The 22,341-nt window shown below is 32.4% G+C and overlaps 5 protein-coding genes across 6 annotated transcripts; 3 read left to right on the top strand and 2 right to left on the bottom strand.

The window, feature by feature from the left end:
* Positions 1-4,133: 4,133 nt before the first annotated feature.
* On the bottom strand, positions 4,134-5,715 carry LOC111294235 (small ribosomal subunit protein eS21-like). Of its 2 annotated transcripts, none has more exons than XM_022887476.2 (4): positions 5,607-5,715; positions 5,186-5,281; positions 4,965-5,097; positions 4,134-4,402 (listed from the first exon to the last, which is right to left on the bottom strand). In XM_022887476.2, the coding sequence occupies exons 2-4, from the start codon at positions 5,233-5,235 to the stop codon at positions 4,337-4,339; spliced, it is 249 nt and encodes an 82-aa protein (XP_022743211.1). In that variant the 5' UTR covers positions 5,236-5,281; positions 5,607-5,715; the 3' UTR covers positions 4,134-4,336. The 2 variants fall into 2 exon arrangements, with proteins under 2 accessions (XP_022743211.1, XP_022743212.1); XM_022887477.2 differs by having other exon boundaries at positions 5,186-5,296; positions 5,607-5,650.
* A 3,086-nt stretch (positions 5,716-8,801) lies between these two features.
* LOC111294233 (protein RALF-like 33) lies at positions 8,802-11,091 on the top strand. Its single transcript, XM_022887471.2, has 2 exons — positions 8,802-9,548; positions 10,917-11,091. Exons 1-2 carry the CDS (start codon positions 9,208-9,210, stop codon positions 10,978-10,980), a joined length of 405 nt encoding a protein of 134 aa, XP_022743206.2. The 5' UTR covers positions 8,802-9,207; the 3' UTR covers positions 10,981-11,091.
* Positions 11,092-12,096: 1,005 nt separating this feature from the next.
* LOC111294231 (REF/SRPP-like protein At3g05500) lies at positions 12,097-13,867 on the top strand. The gene is made up of 3 exons (XM_022887469.2): positions 12,097-12,387; positions 12,477-12,701; positions 13,205-13,867. Exons 1-3 carry the CDS (start codon positions 12,352-12,354, stop codon positions 13,670-13,672), a joined length of 729 nt encoding a protein of 242 aa, XP_022743204.2. The 5' UTR covers positions 12,097-12,351; the 3' UTR covers positions 13,673-13,867.
* Positions 13,868-14,347: 480 nt separating this feature from the next.
* Positions 14,348-17,507, top strand: LOC111294230 (26S proteasome regulatory subunit 6A homolog). The gene is made up of 10 exons (XM_022887468.2): positions 14,348-14,616; positions 14,977-15,093; positions 15,322-15,429; positions 15,548-15,739; positions 15,837-16,028; positions 16,252-16,370; positions 16,481-16,568; positions 16,653-16,772; positions 16,851-16,991; positions 17,199-17,507. Exons 1-10 carry the CDS (start codon positions 14,500-14,502, stop codon positions 17,274-17,276), a joined length of 1,272 nt encoding a protein of 423 aa, XP_022743203.2. The 5' UTR covers positions 14,348-14,499; the 3' UTR covers positions 17,277-17,507.
* Positions 17,508-17,919: 412 nt separating this feature from the next.
* LOC111294232 (translationally-controlled tumor protein homolog) lies at positions 17,920-19,298 on the bottom strand. Its single transcript, XM_022887470.2, has 5 exons — positions 19,175-19,298; positions 18,868-18,940; positions 18,610-18,751; positions 18,367-18,524; positions 17,920-18,272 (listed from the first exon to the last, which is right to left on the bottom strand). The coding sequence occupies exons 1-5, from the start codon at positions 19,200-19,202 to the stop codon at positions 18,155-18,157; spliced, it is 519 nt and encodes a 172-aa protein (XP_022743205.1). The 5' UTR covers positions 19,203-19,298; the 3' UTR covers positions 17,920-18,154.
* Positions 19,299-22,341: the final 3,043 nt, after the last annotated feature.

Raw genomic sequence — 22,341 nt, 5'->3', positions numbered from 1 at the left:
AGGGTATGTGATTCCTCCCCAACCTCCACCTTCAATCATATTACCATTATCTCCTATCAAATGCTTGGTTTTCATCTAAACAAAGGGATTCATTAAGGTTATTCTGGTTAGCTTGCATAGAAACTGACATTGGATGGGTCCCAGAAATAAGCATTCTTCATCTTTTTTCAGGTATTATTATTCCATCTCCAAATCCTCAAGAGAATATGTGGATTTATTTTTGTTATATACATACACACACACACATATATATATATATATATATATAACCTTTCTTCAGAAGTAGAAAAAATAAAAAACTGAAAACTTCCAGGTGCCAAACCTTTCACAAATCCTTTTTCAATATCTAGAAAGCTCCCTTTGAGAAGTTCTATTCTCTTGTCCACTAGAAGATCATTTTGACATTCCAAGCTTGATGGCCAAAGAGAATCTCATTGTTTGCAATTTTTATTGTTTCATTGAACCATCCACAAAAGAACAAATCTATTATTTTAAAAGGTAATCATAACTACAAATTTTCTTTTTATAAAAAAATGGTTACTTGATTATAAGGGTTCACCAACATAAAAAGGGTTACTCTTATGGACCCCTTGTTTCTGTTGAGCAATTTTCTTTGCTCATGCTAAATATTAATCATGGGTTTCAGAATTTGGTCCAATCAACTTCTGCAAAGACAAAGCAGATGATCATGGTTGTTAGCCTGTATCAAATTTTGTGCAGCAAAATTGAAGGAAAAAGTTTATAAAAGAAGGAGAGAGTTTGATGGCTTACTATGGCATGTCCCAACTTTTCTTTTTACCTGTGTTTGAGACATCCTGGAGTTACAAATTTAATGACAATGGTTTAGAATTAAAGCTTTAGAAAAGGAGGATTTTTGCCTTTTGTCTTTAGTATGATTGTCTTTACTTGGCTTTATCTATGAAAATTGGGGTGATAAGATTTGTAATGGATCGGATTCAATTCAATTTTTTTGTAATATATAATATTATAAAATTATAAATTTTTATTTAAATTAATTTTTTTTAAATGATTTAATTCGAATTAAATTTTATTAGTTATTTATTGATTTTTAAATTTTTTATTTTTATATATTATTTTAATAAAATTTTATATATGTAAATAAATTTTTGTATAAAATAATTATTTTTTATAAAAATTTAAATTATATATAAAAATTAATAAAAATATATAATTTAATTTTTTTTAATATCTCGAAATTTGATTTAAACTTAATATATATATTTAATATTTAAATTTGATTCGAATCAAATAAAAAAATTAATTTAAATTAAAACTAATATTATACTTTTAAATCAATTTTTAATTTTTTTTCTGGTGCTTATCTCACCCTGCCAGAAAGTGGGGGGAAAGAAGAAAAAACAACTTCTTGGCAATAAAAATCTGAGTTTTGAGCCTTCGAGGGGAAGGGTACAGGCAAAGATCAGATAGATATAAACTTTTAAATTAAGGTAAGATTTGTTTGGTCCATTGGCATGGATGAAAATGATTCGTGTGAGAATCTTAATCCAAAAGCAAAGATGTATGTCAAGTCAGTGTTCAGTCAATCAAGCATGACTTTCATTGCATTTACAGCATATTCCTGGTTATCAAATTAGTAGCAATTTCCATTAATAAGGAATCTGATTCCTTCAATCCAATCTGTCTTCCTTCCCAAGCCTCTCAATTCTCACAAAAACATTCATTGTATCTTATAATTAAGCTCTAGTTATGGACTCGATGAACAGAAGACCAATATAAAGCAATGTAGCAGATGTTAATCCAGAATTTTTAGCAACTAACATTTCTAATATCTACATCCGAGCATTTAACTCAATTAATTCCTACATGATCCTCTTCTCGACTACGAATCTCCCCTTCTCTAATTTAAAAAAAAAAATCATTTCCCACATCTCAAATTTATTTCCCTGATTAGTCACTCAGAAACTTCTTGCTACAAGCACTACCCTGGCTTTTAGCCTGTTGTGTTTAGAGGCAACTAGAAAAAGAACAAACAGCATTGTTCTCTTCATTGGAGACTGAAGTTGGTGATAAAGATGAGATTTAACAAAACAAATCTTTAACAAAAATTAAGATTGGTGATGCTATAATTGTGATTTTAATGATGACAATCATGACTAACACAATGATGGTAGCACCTTTGTTGAATAAACAAAAAATTTCCCATTGGCTTTGGAGCTACCAAATTTTTTGGTTGTGGAAAAGACTCCATGTACCTAAAAGAAAGTTTGCTTCACTAAAAGCCAAACAATAAAAATAAACTCTATGTACCTAAAAGAAAGTCTGCTTCACTAAAAGCCAAAGAAGAAAAATATAAACGTCTCACTAAAAGGAAGCTAGTCCCCATAGAAAAACAACTAACTTTGGGCCAGATGACCATTTCAAAATGAAGGAAATTTGGGTAATTAACATTGACCCTGCTTTTGTGGCATGAAAGCTGAGACCATTGCCTTTGTTGTTTTGCGAAGGGACAATATAAAATATTGAACCACCTTAGAATGAATTTCATTGAAGGTATAGGGACAAGAATCAGAGATTTCGAATCTCGGCACTGTTTTTAAAGAATCAAAACAAGCTGCACTTGGTTTGAAGTAAACGTGAAAATTTATAAGCTACGGTCATGTAAAGTCATTGGATCTTTTAAGTACAAAACAAAACTAATCCTCTCTCATTTTGTAGTCATTTGAACCTTTAAACCTTGAATATGAAAATTGGAAACTAAAACCACAGGGTAATCTCCTAATGTAATTTTGTCAATAAGATTGATGTAAATGATTAAAGTTTAAAATTTAAACGTAAAGTATTCAAATTAGAATCTTCATAATTTTCTGTTAACAAATCATTTATAAATCTGAAAATTTTCAAAAAATTCATAAATCTCTTTATGAATTAATAATTTATCATATCCTTAAAGATGAAACAACGCCCTCCACTCCTAAACGTTTTCATAAAAAAATAAAATAAATAAACACTCTACTAATCAGAATTCTTATGTGATATAAAGCTAAAACTAGTACATTCTTCTGCTATATTACCAGATACTTGTGACAGAAGGAATCATTTCTGTGGGTCAAGCATGGGAAAGGGATCAAGTCTTTAGGGTGAAGCCTACCTGCTTCCTGAAAAGTGAGGTGATGCATCAACATTTGGTTTAATAATTAATGAATCCTCTTCTCAAAACAAATAAAGTAATTGTGTTTTTCTTGTTCTTTTTTTTTTTGTCTAAGAAGAACCAAAAACACTGATGATGTTGTAGACTTGTATTGATAAATGACAATCTATATACTACATTTTTCAGATAACAGATACTGTAAAGAGAGAAATTAATCTCAAAATGAAGATCGATTGCCATTGCTTTCAAAACTTGCTTTATTCCAAGTAAATGCTATTTCTTGTCAAATAAAGCAAAAGACAACTTTTTCTAGATATGATGTTTTAGTATGATAAGCTTTTGTTATTGGGGCCAAGGCTATCAGAATACGAAAATTGATTGGGATGGTGACACTTAGGCCTAAAATTACTGTTTATATCTCGCCTAATGTTCAAATATTTTTCAATGCAAATGTTGATTATTATTTTTCCAGCAAAACTTTGAACACTTCTGAATTGCAGTCGAAGCCTACAACTAATAGCTCTGAAGATTAATCTAGAATTTCACCATTACTTAGAGCAAAGGCAAAGCAGGCCAGCCTCTCTCTGGTGTCCCATACTTTGGGACTCTATGTCCATAATGATGTCATGCTTGCTTTTGGTACTCCCAAAAACAAATCTTGATCTTACTCATATTTGGCCAATGGATCCAATCTGCTTGTGATGTGTAATTTTTATCTTCAAGGAATGGCCCAGCATTCAATAAGGGTCATATGGTTTACTGGCTCGTTAAATGCTAAACAAAAGTTAAGAAAAAAAGATATAAATTTAGGACTTCATCTTGAAATGATGTTAAGCACCCCGGACATTTTGAATCACAATAGGGGTCAGCCTTAGAAATCGTTGGTTTAATCTTTCTTAGATGCAACTTTTCCAATTCAAATACAAGTTATTCGAAGCTCTCAACCGAGCTATTGTGAACCATAAAAATTCCATCAGGCATCAGCTACTAGAGCATTTGGATATGCAGATATTTAACAAAACTACCATAACCAAAGACAATAAAAATGTGGAGAACACAAAATTGAAGGCATATACTAGGTTCAAATGCAAGCAAGCTAAGTAATAAACATCATAATCCACCAAAAGAAACTAGAACTTATTAGTCATTACCAAAACAGTTTCCCTCCCAAGTTCAGAGACAGACTAGTAAAAAAAGGTTTCCCAACTACTGCTGTCGGACTTCAGCTTTCTTCTTCTGCCAGAGCCTGTCAAGAGCACTGTCAGCGTCACCCTGCAAAGTAAAACAAACTAATAATCAGCAGCCAGATCAAACACAACTTAATATCTTGATAAAGAACTGTGGGAACAAACTACGACAAGTTAATCTACAATCTAACTTCTCTATAACCTATCAGCTAAAAACATAAAAAATGAACAACTTTCTAAATGTGTCTACGAGGACCCCTGTGCTAATCTACAGGCAGCTAAGAAAACCCAAGTGATATATTTTCTCTTCCAGGTCTTTAGACATGAGTTTTGTCAGTACAACATCCAGTTTTAGCCAGAATATCTTTAATTAGAAATATTAAACTGATGCTTTTCTCTAAATGAACTTACAGAGTAAATGGATCACAATTGAAACTTCAAACAAATCTCAAATATTTAGAGTGTTAACATGACAATGTAGCCACAAGCACATCACTAACAAAGCAAGTTGCAGGATTGTGCCTTTTACAAAGGATGTGAATTGTGAACATGGCATGAATGCAAGTATGAAAATGCAATCAAATGAAAAAAACATAACAAAAATAATAATTAAACAAGCAGCAGGCCAGTAGAGGACCAACACGAACCTGGGCACGGACAAAGCCACAAAGAGCAAAAGTGGAGAATGTGCCAGTGTATCTGCCAAGCTCATCCAAGTGTCCAATGTTAATCTGAACAGATGCATGATCCTTGGAGGTGATGAGCCTGTTAGTAGCAGAACTGCAACAACAACAACAACAACAAGCTACAAATAAGCTTCCAAAATAAACATGGTATGAAATAAACATGAGCGAAGCAAATTAAATACCATTTCCTAGGGATATAAAGATCCATGTTTTGCCCCTCTTCGTTCTGCATCTTTGCGGGTTGCTTAACCGAACAAGGAACACAAAGCTCAAATCACCTAATTCAACACCAGCTAATATTCATAAAAAAAACATGTATAAAAACAAAAGAATAGAAAAACTAACTAGGTTTCAACTTCAACCCCTTAATAAATTACTAATTCAAATACTAAGAATAATCAAACAAACATTTTACATAAACCCTAAATCCTGATTTGACATTCACTATTATAGGAAAATATTAACAAACATATTTATATATACATTTTAAGAGAACAAAAATCAAACGTATGCCGATCAAAACATCCAGATAACATAAAATTGAGACAAATTTAAAACCATGAAACATGAAAACGAAATCCACAGGGACAGAGTAAGGCCTACCCGGAAGAGAAAGAGAGGGCTGCGGCGGCTAAAATGCTTTGGTGAGGTTTAGGGCTCTTTGCGGGATTTTATATCCGATAAAAAACCCTAATTTCTTATCTCAATCTTAAATGAGAATTACCAAAGGTCGAAAATGCCCCGATTCTTAACTTGTTATGAAGGCAAACGCTGCCGTTTCTGTTTGAGTAGGATTTTAAGTCCGTTTTGTTCGTTGGGATGTGGTTCCTCTTTGGGCCTCAGTTTAGAGCCCAACAAAATATGAAAGGGCGAAAGTCTGAAATTATTTTTTAATTGTTTAAATTTAAATATTTAGCAGCTTAAAAATGTAAAAAATTTGAATATAACAAATTAAACAAAATTTATATTTAAATTTTAAATTTTAAGGCTGATAAAATATTCAATTTAAAATTTTGAATATAAAAGATTTAAACAAATTTCTATCGAATTTGAGACTAAAAAATAAATATTTAGTTTGAGTAGGATTCTATTGTTTAAATACTTTTAAAGATTTTTTTTCTAATAATATTTGTTCCATGATGAAGTTAGACATGTAAAAACAAATTTTTGTTAATTTATAAATAAAAAAATCATAAAATATATACATGGCTAACCTTAGTTGCTTAGCACTTAACATAGTGCTTTAATAAATAAAAAATATATAAAACAAAACAATTAGAGCAACAATTTACATAAATAGTTGTGTGAAAATATCCATGATTCATGCAATGTTGATTGCATAATGTGATGAATCAAAGTTTGCATACTCATTAGTTATCACCTTTAAATGCAAAAGCTAATCTAAATGTTTTCATGGGTAGAACTTGAATATGTTAGTTTATGGGGCTGTTTGGTAAGCCGGAAAATTTATCGTATTTCTGTCAATTGGTTGTCTGTCATAAACGTTAATCACAACAATTAAGAGATGATTTTTCATTCCTGAGGTGGAAAAAAAAATTGAATATGAATAATTGAATGTATATTTGTGATTTATTTATTTTTATAGAAGTATTTATATTTGATTTATGTTTGTTAAAAAAATTACTTTGTTTGTTCGTGTTTAATTTATTTAAATAATAAATTATTTACGTTTAATTGATATTAAATTAAATTAAATAAATTAATTCGTAAATATTAAACAAATATATTCATAAATATATATAAACAAATATATTTATGAATAATAAATAAATTATAATAAAACAAATTTAAACTAACAACCTTAAATAAAATATAAATAAACTCAAACAAATATAAATAAACTTTAAAATCAAAAATATAAATATTATTTTATTAATATTATTATAAACAAACAATAAATAAATAATAAATAAACAAAATTATTTACCAATATAAATAAATTAAATTAATTTTTATAAAATTAATAAATAAATATAAACAAATAAAAATTAAATATATTCACAAATAAGTTATCAAAAATTTTATTTGCATACATCCCTATTAAAAGAAATAACGGAGTGGTTTTAATGAAAAACTTCTATTCTACTCGAAAAAGAAAAACAATAAATGGATTTTATTTTAAATTAATAACAGCCAGCTGGCTTGAAGAGAGTTTGGTTTTGGGACGCGCAAACACCGTCCTAGTGATCTGTATTGGGTCCCACGTTTTTAACGGCTACGTGCTGATAACATCGGCGATAACGACCGTTCACTTTTTTGTCCGGACATTTTTCTTGTTTCTACTGAATTTTTTTATTAAAGGAATGACTTTTTTTAAAAAAATTTTTATACCTGAAATTTCATATATTTGAATATTCGATATTATCAGTTTATCATATGTAAGTGGATTTCACGTTTGATTGTTGTTCCTTTTTACTTTTTTATTTTTTCTTAGCATTGTTTCGATGGTTGATTGTTTGATTTTTTTAAAAATTTTAATAAATTTGATGAATTATATATTTATAATATATATAATATAAAATTTTATTTTTATATTATATTTTATATTAAAATTATATATTATAATTTATATCGATATAAAAATATAAAATATATCATTTTAAAATTATTAAATTTATATATAATAATTATTAAAATTTTGAATTATATTATTTTTATATTTTAATTATATCATATTAATGTATTGTATTTTAAATTATTAAATTTATATTTGAGTGTCATGCATGTTCACGGTGTAAAAATATAAGTAGAAAAAGGGATAAACGGTGACGGCGGAGTTTTTAGAATTAGGAAAAGATAACGGTGTTTCGGTTAATAGATTCTTTGAAGAATTTTAGAAGTGGAAGGATGCTAACCTAAACCCTAGATGCCGTCTTTCCTCTCCATTTTTTCTTTAATCTTTAACTTGCGCTCTGTTTATACCAAAACGAATGGTGTAAAAGGGACAGAGGAGTCAACGAAAGGGTTGGGCTTGTGCTTTTGCCCAATGCTTTCACTTTAATATCGAAGTTGCCATTGTTTCAGCCTTTTCCAACTTATCGAAGTCAATGTTATGTTGCTTTTACGTGATTTGCATGACATTAGTTTTTAACAATATAGTTGGCCCCAAGCAGGTTAACTGTCACGTTCAAGCTTGGAGGAATTTCTTGAAAAAGATGTGGTTTGAGCTGTTATCTAGTTGGTTATGTTGTGCATGAAACTAAAATAAGATATCAATAAATGATAAACATGATTTGGAGAGTAGATTTGTTCATGAGTTGAGTGATTTGTCAAAAGACATGATCTAGACGTAACTTTTAATATGATTTTTGAGTAAATTTATTAATTTGTGTATTCATATATTAATATAAAATTATTAATATAAAATAGTACTAAATATTAATTTATATAAAATATTAAAATTATTAAATAATAATTTATGTTGATATATTAATATATATTAATTTTTATCAAATTTATAAATAATTTTTTTGTTAAAATTTTAAATTGATTTTTTTAAATTTGTGTTTAAAATTGTTATTTTTATTTTTAAATTTGAGCTGAATTTGTTTTAGATATTATTTAATATTAGAATAATATAATTAAAATTTGCATTTTAAATAGCACAAATATAAATTTACATACAGTCCAAACGATTCTTTTTAATAAGATATATATGTCATGCTTGTAATGATATACAAGTAACCATTAGATTCTTATTTTTCTTTTGATATACATATAAATAAGATATAGGATATGAGCAAATATAAACTATACTTTGGCTCAAATCCTTCATAAATACATGCCATTATTCTCATTTTTTCATCATCCCCTTTCACCTTTTCAAACCCAAAACTAGTCAAATTTATGGAAATATAAAATAAATTAACAATTTCTTCGTATTTTCATTGGTCAAAAATCCCAAATGAGTGGCTACTAGTTAATATAATATTTAGAACGGCACATAATGGCATATCTGTAAAAAACATCCAAGTCAGTGTCATTTAATCTAACTTTATTACGTATTTTTGCCAACTAGCTCTTTTCCCTTCGTTTTAAAAAACTCAACAACAGAGACTACTTAATAAAAACGAAGACATCGAACAGCTAAAGCAGCTAACATCAGAAACGAGGAAAGAAAATCAAAGCCGAAGAAAGGAAACCAAGAAATCAGAGCTAAGAGTAGAGAGTTTTTGAGTTTGCTATGGCAGTAAGCAATTGTAACCTTGTTGTGATCTGTGCCATGACTATGGCGATGGGCCTAATGACCATTGATGCAAGTGGGGACCACCATCAGCCAATCCTGGGTTGGATACCCACCAACGGATCGCCATGCAAGGGTTCCATAGCTGAATGCTTGGCCGGGGAAGAGTTTGAGCTGGACTCAGAGATCAGCCGGCGTATTTTAGCAACCACCAAGTACATCAGCTACGGTGCGCTGCAGAGGAATACCGTTCCTTGTTCCCGACGTGGCGCTTCCTATTATAATTGCCAGCCTGGAGCTCAGGCCAACCCTTACAACCGTGGCTGCAGCCGTATTACAAGGTGCAGGAGCTAAACTCTTTTTGTTTTTTTTAATTTTCTTTTTCCTTTTTTTTGTAATTTTTTTTTTAATGGGTTTGGTTGTTAACTTGTTATACATGGTGGTGATGGGTTTTTCTTGTAATTGCAGAAAATATTATTAGAATTTATTTTATTTTTAATGTATCTGTCAAAGATTATTGTTACTATCATACTTTTTTGTTTCTCACAAGATCTGTAGCTTTTCTCTTTAGGCGTTGTGGGTAATTTTACGATTTATTCATTGTTTAAGAAATATAATTTTTAATTATATATTCTTAGGTGATTAATAATTTGGTTTTAAAGGCTTTAGTTAATGGTGGAAAATCAAAATCCTGCTACAATTGGCCCCAGAGAAAAAGTGGAAACTTCTGAGTTGTCAATTGTCATGGTTTGAAAAAGGACGATAGGGACATGAAAGTTTCTGAGAGGACATAAAGCTGGAAGGGATTTGTTGAAAATGATATTCTGTTGGGAGATTTGGAGGGATCTCTTTTGAGTTTAGCTAGATTTTAATTTACAAGAAAATGGGAATTAAGTATGGGTTTGGGAGGTTACATCCTGATAATTAGATCTAAGTAAGATTTCATAAATTTTGATATTTTGTGTTATCGAATTATATAATATTTTATTTATATTTTGTTTTATATCAAAATAATATATAATAATGTATGTTGATAAAAAAATATAAAATATAAAATTTTATTTTATTAAATTTATTTATAATATTTTAAAATTTTAAATTATATTATTTTTATATTTTCTATCTTATTAAATTTTAAATTATCATATAACTCATTTTATGAATTGTTTTAATGATTATTAAAATGGTAATTCTGAAAATTGTGAAATTTTAGATGGCAATGGGATGTTTTTAAGTATGGGTAGTTAAATCAATAATCTGATGGGTCCATCACAACCTGACATGTGCCCTATGAATAAAATCAAAAGCCATTTCAATTGTCCCCTGTGGACCAAACTTTCCCATAAATTGCCTTTTTTTTTACATTGTTTGTGTTCAATCTTATTTCTTCTCTGGTTAAAAGTCTGAATCTCTGATGGATAGTGTAAAACTATGAATTCAAGACCGACCTGCCTCCTATCTTAGACGGTACATTTTGTCTTAATGAGGGATTGAATATCTTATTTATTTCGATTTATTTCGTACCAAAAAAAAAATAAATTCAAGACAAAATGAGAAATCTAATTTTAATTTTTGGGTATCCCAAAAGGCTTAATAAAATGATGGGTGTGATATTACAAATGGTGGTTGGCCATGCCAGAGATAAAATTAATTTAGATTGGTGGCTAATAAAATGCAAATGGATTGTACTTTTATACTCTACTCTACAGTGGATCAAACTTCAAACTGGCAGACGCTTGGATTGGACATGTAATAGCTCTTGGTGGGCCTTAAGTCCTACCAGATTGTCTATACACCACCAGGCAGATGGAAAAGCTGAAGAAATTTTAATAATCATCGACTAAGCCGGGTTTGGTTTTCACTCGCATTTTCTGTGGTGTAGTTGAGTTTAACTTATTATCAATTAAATTTAAAAATTAATTTTAATAAAATTTTTTATAAATTTTTTTTTAATCATAATTATAATATATTTTTTTCAGCGCATCTATGATAGTTTTTATTATTGTTTTTAATCTTATCAAAATTAATTTCATCGTCCCCCACACATTTATATCCAAAAAAACAATACCAAATTTAGGATTTTCAGCTACCTCTATGGAGGGTGGTCCAAAGTTCTAATTTTCTAAGTCCATGTTGAAGCTAATGATAATGGGTTAGAGTTTTGTATTCCCCTCTTTGAGCCCAAAATTCAATAGGCTTGCACAATTGTGTCAGTTCCAAAAAATAAACTCTTTCGAAACCTTTGGGCTTCTGTTGGACCAAGTGTTTGCCTGTTTTGATAATTAAGTTAACCAATTTGATCATCTAGAAAAATGACTTTCACCAAGTTATTTTCCATCTTCCATCCTGAACTTCAGCAAGTAAACTTCTACCAAATATGACACCCACAACATCCATTACAAAGCGGAAGAAGGGACCTATTGGTGCAATAATTCTATCTTCTTGCTCATTGAGACCCAATAATTTAACATCCAAAAAAAAAAAAAAAATCATCCATCATTAGGGGTTATTGACCCCAAATGATATGAATAAAGAAAATATCATCTTCAATAAATTTGATAATTTTAAATACAATATGATAATATAATATAAAAAATAACAATGATACAAAAAATATATATGAAAATAATATAATTTAAAATTTTAATAAAAATTATATATAAATTTAATAAAAATAAATAAATATGTTTTGTATTTTCTATTTCAATATAAATTTTAATATGATAATTTTCGTATTTTATAATTATTTAATATTAAATAAATATTATACATATACATGTGTAAAAGACTAACATTAAGTTACAGAACATTCTCTATGATATTGGCTCCATCCAGCGCGTAAACAATGGGGAAGGGGAAGCCCAAAATCCTTGGTCTTCGGTTGGTTGACGTCTTTTTTGTAAAGTTCATTGATTTCTCGACGAATTTCCCCTTTTTATTCACCCACTCCGCATGATACGTTTAATTAGCCCCGAAGGACACAAATAATTAACCGACACGTTTCTTCACAGCTTCTTTGATTCCTCTCCCAATCCTATAAAACCAACGCCACACCCAAAAGCAGCGTATCCTTTTTCTTCATAAAAAAAAAAAGCCTAAAGTTCATCGATTTTTTCGTCATTTTCAAGAAGAGTGGTTTCTGTCATGGCTCAAGGAGACTCGGACGTCCAACAAGACATGGTATTTTCATTAAACATTTCCCTTTTTTTTATTTATTTATCGGGTAATCAAAATTTTATTTTTATTTTTTGTTGATTGGGATTTGAAAGGCTAAAGACGAAAAACAGAGGTTGAAATACTTGGAATTCGTGCAAGTAGCCGCTGTTTACGCGGTTTTGTGCTTCATCAACCTCTACGTTTACGCCAAGGAAAGGTCGGGACCGTTGAAGCATGGCGTCGAGACCGTTGAGGGAACGGTTAAGAGCGTGGTTCGACCTGTTTATGATAAATACCATGATGTCCCCTTTGAGCTTCTCAAATTTGTTGATCGCAAGGTAATGTCTGTGTTTCATTATATTTTTTTTTGATAGTAAAATCAGAGTAAGTACTTGATTTGTGATTCTGGGTTGATGGGGTTGTGGGATAATTGTGATATGGAAAATGCCATTGAAACTTTGCCACTTCAAAATGATTAGGATTACTTTCTTTAATCAAAGTATTGCTTTTTTAGATCATGGGAAAATCTGGGGTTGGGTTGCGAAACTATGGTTTTAATCGAAATTACACGAACAAGAGGTTGGTTCAATTGACGAGGATGTCCACTTTCGAGTCCTGGCCTGGTCATCTTGAACGTATGAATTTTTTGTTACTGTTAGGTACAATATATCTTATTCTGTCATGATATCGAGGACTGAACGATTTATCTATCCAGATTTTATCTACCAAAAAAATCGAAATTACATAACTTTTAGATCATATGTTTGACTGACAAAAAAGGGCATGCTAAGATTGATGATCAAAGGAGATTAAAAAAAAATTCTTCTTTGGTTTATTGTAGGTTGGTGAATCTTTGAGTAAGATGGATGGTCGTGTCCCTCTACTTATCAAGCAGGTCTCTTTTGAAGCCATCTCGGCTGCCCAAAAGGCTCCAGGGATGGCTCGAGGTGTGGCTTCTGAGGTCCAGCGTGCTGGAGTGGTGAGCATTGCTTCAGGATATGCAAAATCTGTGTACACCAAGTATGAGCCCACTGCGAAAGAGCTTTATGCCAAGTATGAGCCAAAAGCTGAACAATCTGCTGTTTCAGCATGGCGTAAACTGAACCAGCTCCCTCTCTTCCCACAAGTTGCTTCAATTGTTGTACCAACAGCTGCCTATTACACCGAAAAGTATAACCAAACAGTGGTTAGCAGTGCAGAGAAGGGGTACAAGGTTGCTTCATATTTGCCATTGGTTCCTACTGACAAGATTGCCAAGGTGTTTAGTGAAGAAAAGCCTGAACCAGAGCCACTGCTGTCTAAAAATTGATTAGCTTGAATCTGGTTTTACATAATAATTACTTGGTGATTATATGATTGCCTTAGACTTATCCATAACCTCTTTTCTCCATTATTTTCAAATGGTCTGGTTGCTGTGAAGTTTCACCTCTTGATCTTGTCTTTTTAAGCTTTGAGTCTGCAACTTAATACTACTTTCACCTCTCTAGAGTGACTTTTTATTCAAGTTTCAATGACCAGTTTCCCTGAACTGTTATTCGTCTCCTTTAGTTAGGTTAGCCTCGTGTTTATGTGAAAGAAATAGGCCCAAACAGTTGGGGCAGAATGTAGGCCCAGATTAAGAAAATTGAGCTGCAAAGAGGCCCAAAATGAGAAAAAAATGATTGGATTGAAAATTTAGATACGATATGATAGTGATATAAGTTAAAATTTTAAAAATAATTATATATAATTTAAAAAAATTAAAAAAAATACATTTTATATTTATTTTATTGTGATACGTAATTTTTATATAAAATATAAATAAATATATAAATTTTAATATTTAAAAAAATATACACAAATCACCGAATTTAATCAACATAAGAAACATTAGGCCCATAATCAGGCTCAAAAAATAAATAAGTAAACACATATGGGCCCAAGATGGCCCGAGACAGCGTGCAGGAGCACATTCATCGCCTCGCTCTCAATTCTCAATTTCTTCGAAAACAAGAATAAAAGCACTACTCTCTCTTTCTCTCTCTCTCTGCCTTTTTTTTTCCCCTGCTTCCATTGCTTAACAGATTTCTTTTATTTTCTCTCTCCACCTTTTAATTTCTTCGATCAAAGTCATCGTTTTTATTTAAACCGTCACCAATGGCAACTGCCATGGCAGAAGATTCAAGCTTTGAAGAAGACCAGCTGGCTTCGATGACCACCGAGGACATCATCCGAGCTTCCCGTCTTCTTGATAACGAGATTCGAATTCTCAAGGTCCCTCTCGAATCTCGATCTCTCTCCTTTTCCTTTTATATCTGCGCTTTAATCATTATTTGCATTGTATTTTTTAGGGTTTTCTAAAAAAGTCCACCGCCGCTATTAAGATCTCGTCATTTTAATAAAATTTCGTCTTTCAATTATTCGATATGGATTAAAGCTAATTAATTTTTACATATAAAGGAAAGTTCTTTAGTTTAGTTTTTAATTTTCTAGTTTTAGTTTAATTGGGAAATCTTGATGGTTAAAGCTAAGTAATTTTCTTTTGTTCCCAGATTTTTTTTCTTTGGAAATTTTGTAACCCTAGTTTGTGTGAATTTTCTGGTTTTTGGTTTAATTGGTTTTGTGGGATTAAAGGAAGAGATGCAGAGGACCAATCTGGAATTGGATTCATGCAAGGAAAAGATTAAGGAGAATCAAGAGAAGATTAAGCTTAACAAGCAATTGCCTTACTTGGTCGGTAACATTGTTGAGGTAATTTAAAACTTTTTTTTCCAAATCCCTTTTGAATTTCTGTGTTATGTTTGTTCTCTAGTAGTCTTTGACTTATTCTGTGCTGGTGTATAATGATTCTGTGTTTAAGCAAACTCAAAATAGCATTGAAAGGGAGAACCAGCTAAATAATGAGCCATTGTTGATGCATTTATGTCATGGTTAAGCATCTTATTGGGAGATCCAATGCTTAATTACTGTTTCTTTCAGATATTGGAGATGAATCCTGAAGATGAGGCAGAGGAGGATGGTGCCAACATTGATCTTGACTCACAAAGGAAGGGTAAATGTGTTGTGCTGAAAACCTCTACTCGTCAGGTGAGGGCAAGTCTGTTATGTTTTTCCATAGTGAAATTAGTTATCAAATCAACATTTTTTTAATATTGGTGAAAAGAACAATTCATTTTGATCTTGACTTGTTTTGTAATTACTACAGACCATATTTCTACCTGTGGTTGGACTTGTTGATCCTGATAAACTGAAACCTGGTGATTTGGTTGGGGTCAATAAAGACAGCTACTTGATATTGGATACTTTGCCATCTGAGTACGATTCCAGAGTAAAGGCTATGGAGGTTGATGAGAAGCCAACTGAGGACTACAATGATATTGGTGGCTTGGAGAAGCAGGCACACTTTTTAATTCTACTGCCCTTTCTGAGAAGATCATTTCATAACTGTTAAGCTAATGTTTAATGTCTTTTTCTGATGGTTTTTCCTGGAACAGATCCAAGAACTAGTTGAGGCCATTGTGTTGCCCATGACTCATAAAGAACGGTTTCAAAAGCTAGGCATTCGTCCACCTAAGGGAGTGCTCTTATATGGACCTCCTGGCACTGGAAAAACCTTAATGGCTCGTGCTTGTGCAGCACAGACAAATGCCACATTTCTGAAGCTAGCGGGCCCACAACTGGTTCAGGTATGAAATCCTGTATCTTTTTCCAGCTTACTTCTCTAGATGTTTGGATCCTGTCTACTTCTTTCAAATTGTGTTGGAATCATTTTTTGTCGTATTACTTCTTGATTATTATAACGTGACAGAAAAAAATGTGAGCAATAAAATAGTTTTTATTATTGTTTTGTCATTTTTTATCTGCTTACTTAGGCCCCATAATAAGTAATCAAAATTGTAATGCATGTAGATGTTCATTGGTGATGGAGCGAAACTTGTTCGTGATGCCTTTCAGCTTGCAAAAGAAAAATCTCCATGCATCATTTTTATAGATGAAATTGATGCAATTGGCACAAAGCGTTTTGATAGGTAATGCCATATCTTAATTTCTTGGGAAGCAAAGTTGTTTTGAGGCTGGTAATGCTGGCATTTATTTGTGGAAGGAATCACTGATTCTTGATATCTGTTACCACATGCAGTGAGGTGAGTGGAGATAGGGAGGTTCAGCGAACAATGTTGGAACTGCTCAACCAGCTTGATGGATTTAGCAGTGATGAACGTATTAAGGTTTGCTTTTGTGGTGCATAATTATTATGTTATCTGTTTGATAAAATATAAGTGATCTATTCTAACATAGTGAATGTATTGTAGGTCATAGCAGCAACTAACCGAGCTGATATCCTTGACCCTGCTTTGATGCGTTCTGGTCGATTGGATCGTAAAATCGAGTTCCCACATCCCAGTGAAGAAGCAAGAGCTCGAATCCTTCAGGTATGACTTTCAGTGCTGCCACTTCTATGGCTTCTATCCTGGGCAGAATTTTATTGAATTCTTTCCTTGATTTTGTAGATCCACTCAAGGAAGATGAATGTTCATCCAGATGTCAATTTTGAAGAACTTGCTCGATCTACGGATGATTTCAATGGAGCACAGCTGAAAGCTGTTTGTGTGGAGGCAGGCATGCTAGCTCTCCGCCGTGATGCAACTGAGGTGCACTTTCTAAACTTCTAGGAGTTTATTTGCTTAAATTTCTTTTTGGCAAGAAAACATGTAAACGGTTATTAGTTATTCCGTAGTGAATGTGCTTGCACTTGAATATGTATCTGCATGTACATTTGTTTGTATCAGATTTACTTATGAACATTTGAGCCATGAGAGCAGTGAGTAATAAAATTTGGCTTTCTTTCTGATTTACAGGTGAACCATGAAGATTTCAACGAAGGTATCATTCAGGTACAAGCTAAAAAGAAGGCAAGCTTAAATTACTATGCATAATCGGGAGAGCATGTCACCATGAGAAGGTGCTTTTCAAGCCAACGTCGGGGAGGTGGCAGAGCTTTTTACTCAGAGAGAAGGCACCTTCCAAGACAATGCCAAGGAGATAGCTTCATCCTGTTGAGAATATGTTTAAAAACGTGCTTGACTGGCCAACTGTATTGTGTTAGTTTATATTATTTAAACCATTAGAAATGATTGTTTTATCTAAAGACTGCCATATTATTCGAACGCTGCTATTCTCGGGTTGTTTAGCTGCAGATATAGTAAAAAACAAAAAGGTTGACTTGGGAAAACTTCAGCTGCAGGTCTCTTAGATTGTCGAGGATAAGGGGATTATGAGTTTCACCATTTTCAAGCTTTTTAACATTTTTCAAGAAAATATTTCTAGGCTAGACAAATTCCCTCTGTATTTTAGAGGCGTTTTGTTTTCAAAATATTAATTTAGAAATTATAGTCTTTAGAAGCATGAGACTGCAAAAGCCTTCAATTGAAAGAGCTATACATCTGGAAAGTGGAAAGAGCTAAGTACACACCATCGGTCGCGGGAATAAAGGAGTGGGCATCTTTTCTGGTTGCCCGAGTTGACGAGACCTAGAACAGGATTACAACTTGACCACAGGGAAAACAACCCATGCAAGTACAAGTATCATGAACCCAAAAAAATATTGGAAAAAACACTATTTTACTCCTCAATCAAGTTTTAAATATATCCTCATTGCCACAAGAACATGTAAAATGATAAATAGTAACACCGAGTTCAAGACCCTCAAAAAGCATATATATTATATATGAACTAAGAGTAGCACTAAATGGTATAGAACTTATATCTAGAATTACAAAAGCGCAGTCAGTTCACTATCAGGCGAAGGACTCCATTACCACTTGACTTCCTTCAAGCCATAGGCAAAGTACAAGAAGGTTGGATCGGTGGTGCCTTCCTTGTAGTATGCAAACACCAGGCTACCATCATCATGCATGCTCTCGCCCACAAAACTACAACACAATAACTCAAATGGTAAGAAACAATAATTGGTTCTAAATCAAGTTAATTATAGATAATCTGAGAAAATATACAAAAGTTGCATACAATTGGAGATCTTTAATCTTCGAAAGCAAAAACTTAGTTGCCCCCTCTATGTTCTTCTTGAACGACTCTTGCTTCTCTGGCTCTAATTTGGGTGTCAAGTTCTTGATGTACCTCTTTATGAAGGTGACAAACTGCTTCTTGTCAAATGCAGGTTGCTCCTGAAAATCAAACAACCGCAATTTCTTAGACGAGTATAAAAAAAAAATCAGCTATAAATTATGAAAAGAAGTGCACTGCATTTGCCTGAAGTCTGAAAGTGTCGACAATGTCGACAACCTTTACAGCCTGGTCATCAACACCTTCATCTTCATCGCCACCTTCTGCTGAACGGTTAGCCCCAATATCTACATTGACAGCTCCTTGGATAACCCACTGCATTAAAGATCTATTGTGTCCATGAAACCCAATAAAAGAAACAAGAGAATACACAGCATGAAACCGAGAGTTTCAATTAACCCCCAGTTGGAAACACAAGAAAATAAAGAAGAAAAAGATTCCAACCTTCGTTCTACTTCCCACAACATTCCATTCTCGATTTCTTTGTATGGGAAACAGTCTGAGAGGAGCTCATCACCTGAAAGTCATCAACAATAACCAAGTTTACAATCATGACCAACTCACAACAAACAAAACCGACCCAACCTACTTGAATTAAAGCCAATAGGCAAATTAACAGATCAAAATATCTAAACAAAATTCATAGCAAAATAAAGATCTTGGAACCAACAAGCACAGCAGCAAAAAGAAAAAAATTGAAGAGGAAAAATATGGAAAAAATATCAACATGAACAAGAAGAAAAAGCTTTACCTGTGAGAAGATCCTGATAAACTAACATATTTGCTGAAAATTAATTGATTTCACCCTCTCTCTCTTTTGGCCTTATAAATTTCAATTTGGAAACTTTGCTGAAGAAAGAAAGCATAGTAAATCGGTCGCCAAGCGGCAGCGAGGATTTATAGCGGGAGGGCGAAAATCAAGGGAATTGAATTTACTAAAATAGCCATGGATTTTTTTTTTGAATTTCCCATTTTTTCCCCGTTTGAACTTTAACGGTGACGGTAACTTGCAAAGTAAAAAGTAAAAATTTGATAAGATATAATTTTAGTCAAACACTCAAAAAGTTAGTTAAAAACTAAAACTGAAACTCAATCGCTGCAATTCCGGACATTCGTGTTGTTCTACTGGGTCCCACCATGTTTATGTTCGCAGCATTTTTTTTTATTTATTTCTGCCAGTTTAATATACTTAAATTCTAATTTTTTTTCTTAAATTAAAAAAATATTTTTTGTTATAATAGAAACCAATTCCAAGGCAGATTTGGAAAGAAGAATTTCCAAAGCGATGTACGAGTTATGATTCTTTTAGAAATCTTGTACCAGTAGGCTTAGGATATAACAACCTATATAAATACCATGCAAATACAAGTACACAACCATGAAATCAAAGTACATTTTCATCCAGCAATAGTTACATATCATTCATGGCTGATCGTGCTCCCAACCCTTTTGCTCCTTTGGGTGGCGAAGACGGCGACGATCCGTCAAAGACCATCAACCATCGCGTTACATGGGAGGCGGCAATGCGTGATCTTGACAACCATACTGATTTTTCTGAAAAAGAAGTTGACAGAACTAAAAACAAAGCAACAACAATATCAGAAGCCTCGAAGCAGATTCAGAATAAGTTGGAGAAGAAACAGAAGAAGCTGAAGAAGGAAAAACTTGAATGGGATATCATTGATGAGCTTGAGAATTACAAGAAGATATCGATTAGCCATCCTAAATCTAAAACAGAAGTATCAGTTGTTAAAGAACAAAAGCAGCATGGCGGTCGTCGAAAGCGTAACTTTTGGACTATTAATAAAAATTTCTGCAAGCTAATAGTGGTGCTTTCAGTTATAATCATCGTAGACAATCTTCTCAGTTTCATATTTAAGTTTTTAAGTTCTATGTAAATTTTTTTTTCTTCTTGGTTCCTTTTATTAGTTAATTAATGTCTTTTTTTTTCTTTTCTAGATTGTGTTAGACGAAAGGGTTCTAACTTAGGGTATAATTTTGTAATAATCATAGTAATTAATTTTTTAAAACAGCTTCTTGCTTTAAATTAGTTTTTGTGAAATTATTTATTAATGAATTTATAAGTGATTAAATTGTGTAGGCAATTCTCAAACTCTGGTTTTCCATCGGGCCTGGTTTTGGCCTAACCGGACTGTCGGAGTCACATCAGTTCTTATCTATGCCACTACTCCTTGGCTCCAACACCCAGCTAAGTAATCTTTTCAATTCCCTTTCTTTAAGAATCTCATTGTCGGGTGCCGGATGAGGCCAATTTGGTCTCCGTTTCCGTCCATGAAATTGGCCACGCTATCGCATTTCTAATTATTTGATTGCATTGAAAAGAGAATTAATGTTTTAAGTTGAAAACTTGAGTTTCAAGAATAGTTTTTTCTCGTGTTTGTTACCATAAATGAAAAAGCAGTGAGGGAATACAATTGAAGTACATTGCGCTTTTTCTTGCGGTTCTGTTTCCTGGTGCTCTAGTTGCTTTTGATTATGATTTGCTGCAGGCATTATTGCTACGATTAACTTCTCTTGGCCTATATTATGCTGGGATTTGGTGTAATGCAATGGTAACCACTCTGTATCACGAGCCTGGAGATAATACTATCTTCTCTTGGCTTGATATAATAAAAAGCCTTCAAGATATTAATTGAAGGCAACCGATCTTGCTTACGACAGTCTATCAAGTACGAAATCATTATCCGTTGGCAAGCAGCTGAAAGGGAGCTATATTCCACCTCTCTTGAATCTTCATGAAGAAAGAATGTAAAGGAAGGTGGAAGACACCCTGAAAAATGGATAAATAGAACACAACCAATCGCCCATTCATGTCGATCAAACTTACGGGGCAAATAGAAGATGACCTCCGCATATCATCACAGTTAAAATCAAACCCATGACTGGCTTGGCTAATGTCTCTCCGATATCCTGAGGCTTAATGGTATTGCTAAACTCATCAGAGTACTAAACTTCATCAGCGACAATGTCTCCTCCTACCTAAGGCAATAAGGAGTAGATGGATATAACTGGAGACAACATCTCCTTTAAATAATTTGTCTAGCCATAATTTTTCTAGCTAAAGGGTTACCGAAAACGAACCTCTCCCAACAATTTTTCTAGCTATAATTTTCCTGCCCATAAATAAAACTCACCAAAAATAAAAATAAAAATCGTTACTTGCATGAGTATCTACAGATATATAGCGAACGAAACCAAGCAAAATACTATAACCAGTGAAGAATATGTTGATTGAATGAGGTTGCTTTTATTTTCTTCACAAAAACAAAGTGAGGAAGAAAAGAAAATGATGAACTGATAAAATTGACAATGGTGTTGATTGAATAAGATTGCTTTATCATCTGCGTTAAAATAAAGAAAAAAAGAAAAGAAGATGGAGTGCTAATATGATATTTACATGTTGTAAAGTACCTTGTTAAGGGAAATAAGATTAAAAGTGTTCTCATTAAAAAATAAAGATTTTAAATTACTCGTGTAGAAAAAACTTCACGTTCCATGTTTCTCAAACATTAGCTCTTCTCAACAGCTTAACGTGAGTTCAAAAATAGCCATAGATTTTTTTTGAATTTCCCATTTTGTCCTCGTTTGATCTTTAACGGCGACGGTAACTTGCAAAGCAAAAAGTAAAATTTTGAAGAGATCAAAATTTTAGTCAAACACTTAAAAGTAAGTTAAAAACTAACCGCAGATGTTCATCTGGTACTTGTGGAGTTCGCTTTGCTTTTGCTGCAATTCCGGACATTGTGGTGTTCAAGTGGGTCCCACCATATCTATGTACACAGTATTTTTTGTTTGTTTCTGCGAGTCTAATATACTTAAATACAATTTTTTCTTAAATTAAAAAAAAATCAATTTTTTTTTTTTGTTATAGGCAGATTTGGAAAGAAGAATTCCAAA

This window comes from Durio zibethinus, chromosome 14, assembly GCF_047325235.1.
Source record: "Durio zibethinus cultivar Kanyao isolate XHJ-2024 chromosome 14, ASM4732523v1, whole genome shotgun sequence".
Classification (NCBI taxonomy): Eukaryota; Viridiplantae; Streptophyta; class Magnoliopsida; order Malvales; family Malvaceae; genus Durio; species Durio zibethinus.
The sequence above is the reverse complement of the archived record's forward strand: the minus strand, read 5'-3'. Positions and strand labels throughout refer to the sequence as shown.

What these genes read in the sequence shown, in the direction of transcription:
- LOC111294235 (XM_022887476.2), bottom strand. Translation starts at nt 5,235, where the DNA reads ATGCAGAACGAAGAGGGGCAAAACATGGATCTTTATATCCCTAGGAAA. An exon ending in CTTTATATCCCTAGGAAATG is followed by an intron (nt 5,098 to 5,185) that starts GTATTTAATTTG and finishes TTGTTGTTGCAG; the next exon opens with TTCTGCTACTAACAGGCTCA. An exon ending in GTGGCTTTGTCCGTGCCCAG is followed by an intron (nt 4,403 to 4,964) that starts GTTCGTGTTGGT and finishes TTTACTTTGCAG; the next exon opens with GGTGACGCTGACAGTGCTCT.
- LOC111294233 (XM_022887471.2), top strand. Translation starts at nt 9,208, where the DNA reads ATGGCAGTAAGCAATTGTAACCTTGTTGTGATCTGTGCCATGACTATG. An exon ending in GGCTGCAGCCGTATTACAAG is followed by an intron (nt 9,549 to 10,916) that starts GTGCAGGAGCTA and finishes TCTACTCTACAG; the next exon opens with TGGATCAAACTTCAAACTGG.
- LOC111294231 (XM_022887469.2), top strand. Translation starts at nt 12,352, where the DNA reads ATGGCTCAAGGAGACTCGGACGTCCAACAAGACATG. An exon ending in CGGACGTCCAACAAGACATG is followed by an intron (nt 12,388 to 12,476) that starts GTATTTTCATTA and finishes GGGATTTGAAAG; the next exon opens with GCTAAAGACGAAAAACAGAG. An exon ending in TCAAATTTGTTGATCGCAAG is followed by an intron (nt 12,702 to 13,204) that starts GTAATGTCTGTG and finishes GGTTTATTGTAG; the next exon opens with GTTGGTGAATCTTTGAGTAA.
- LOC111294230 (XM_022887468.2), top strand. Translation starts at nt 14,500, where the DNA reads ATGGCAACTGCCATGGCAGAAGATTCAAGCTTTGAAGAAGACCAGCTG. An exon ending in ACGAGATTCGAATTCTCAAG is followed by an intron (nt 14,617 to 14,976) that starts GTCCCTCTCGAA and finishes GTGGGATTAAAG; the next exon opens with GAAGAGATGCAGAGGACCAA. An exon ending in CAAGAGCTCGAATCCTTCAG is followed by an intron (nt 16,773 to 16,850) that starts GTATGACTTTCA and finishes TTGATTTTGTAG; the next exon opens with ATCCACTCAAGGAAGATGAA.
- LOC111294232 (XM_022887470.2), bottom strand. Translation starts at nt 19,202, where the DNA reads ATGTTAGTTTATCAGGATCTTCTCACAG. An exon ending in TTGTGGGAAGTAGAACGAAG is followed by an intron (nt 18,752 to 18,867) that starts GTTGGAATCTTT and finishes TGGACACAATAG; the next exon opens with ATCTTTAATGCAGTGGGTTA. An exon ending in TCGACACTTTCAGACTTCAG is followed by an intron (nt 18,525 to 18,609) that starts GCAAATGCAGTG and finishes TTTGATTTTCAG; the next exon opens with GAGCAACCTGCATTTGACAA.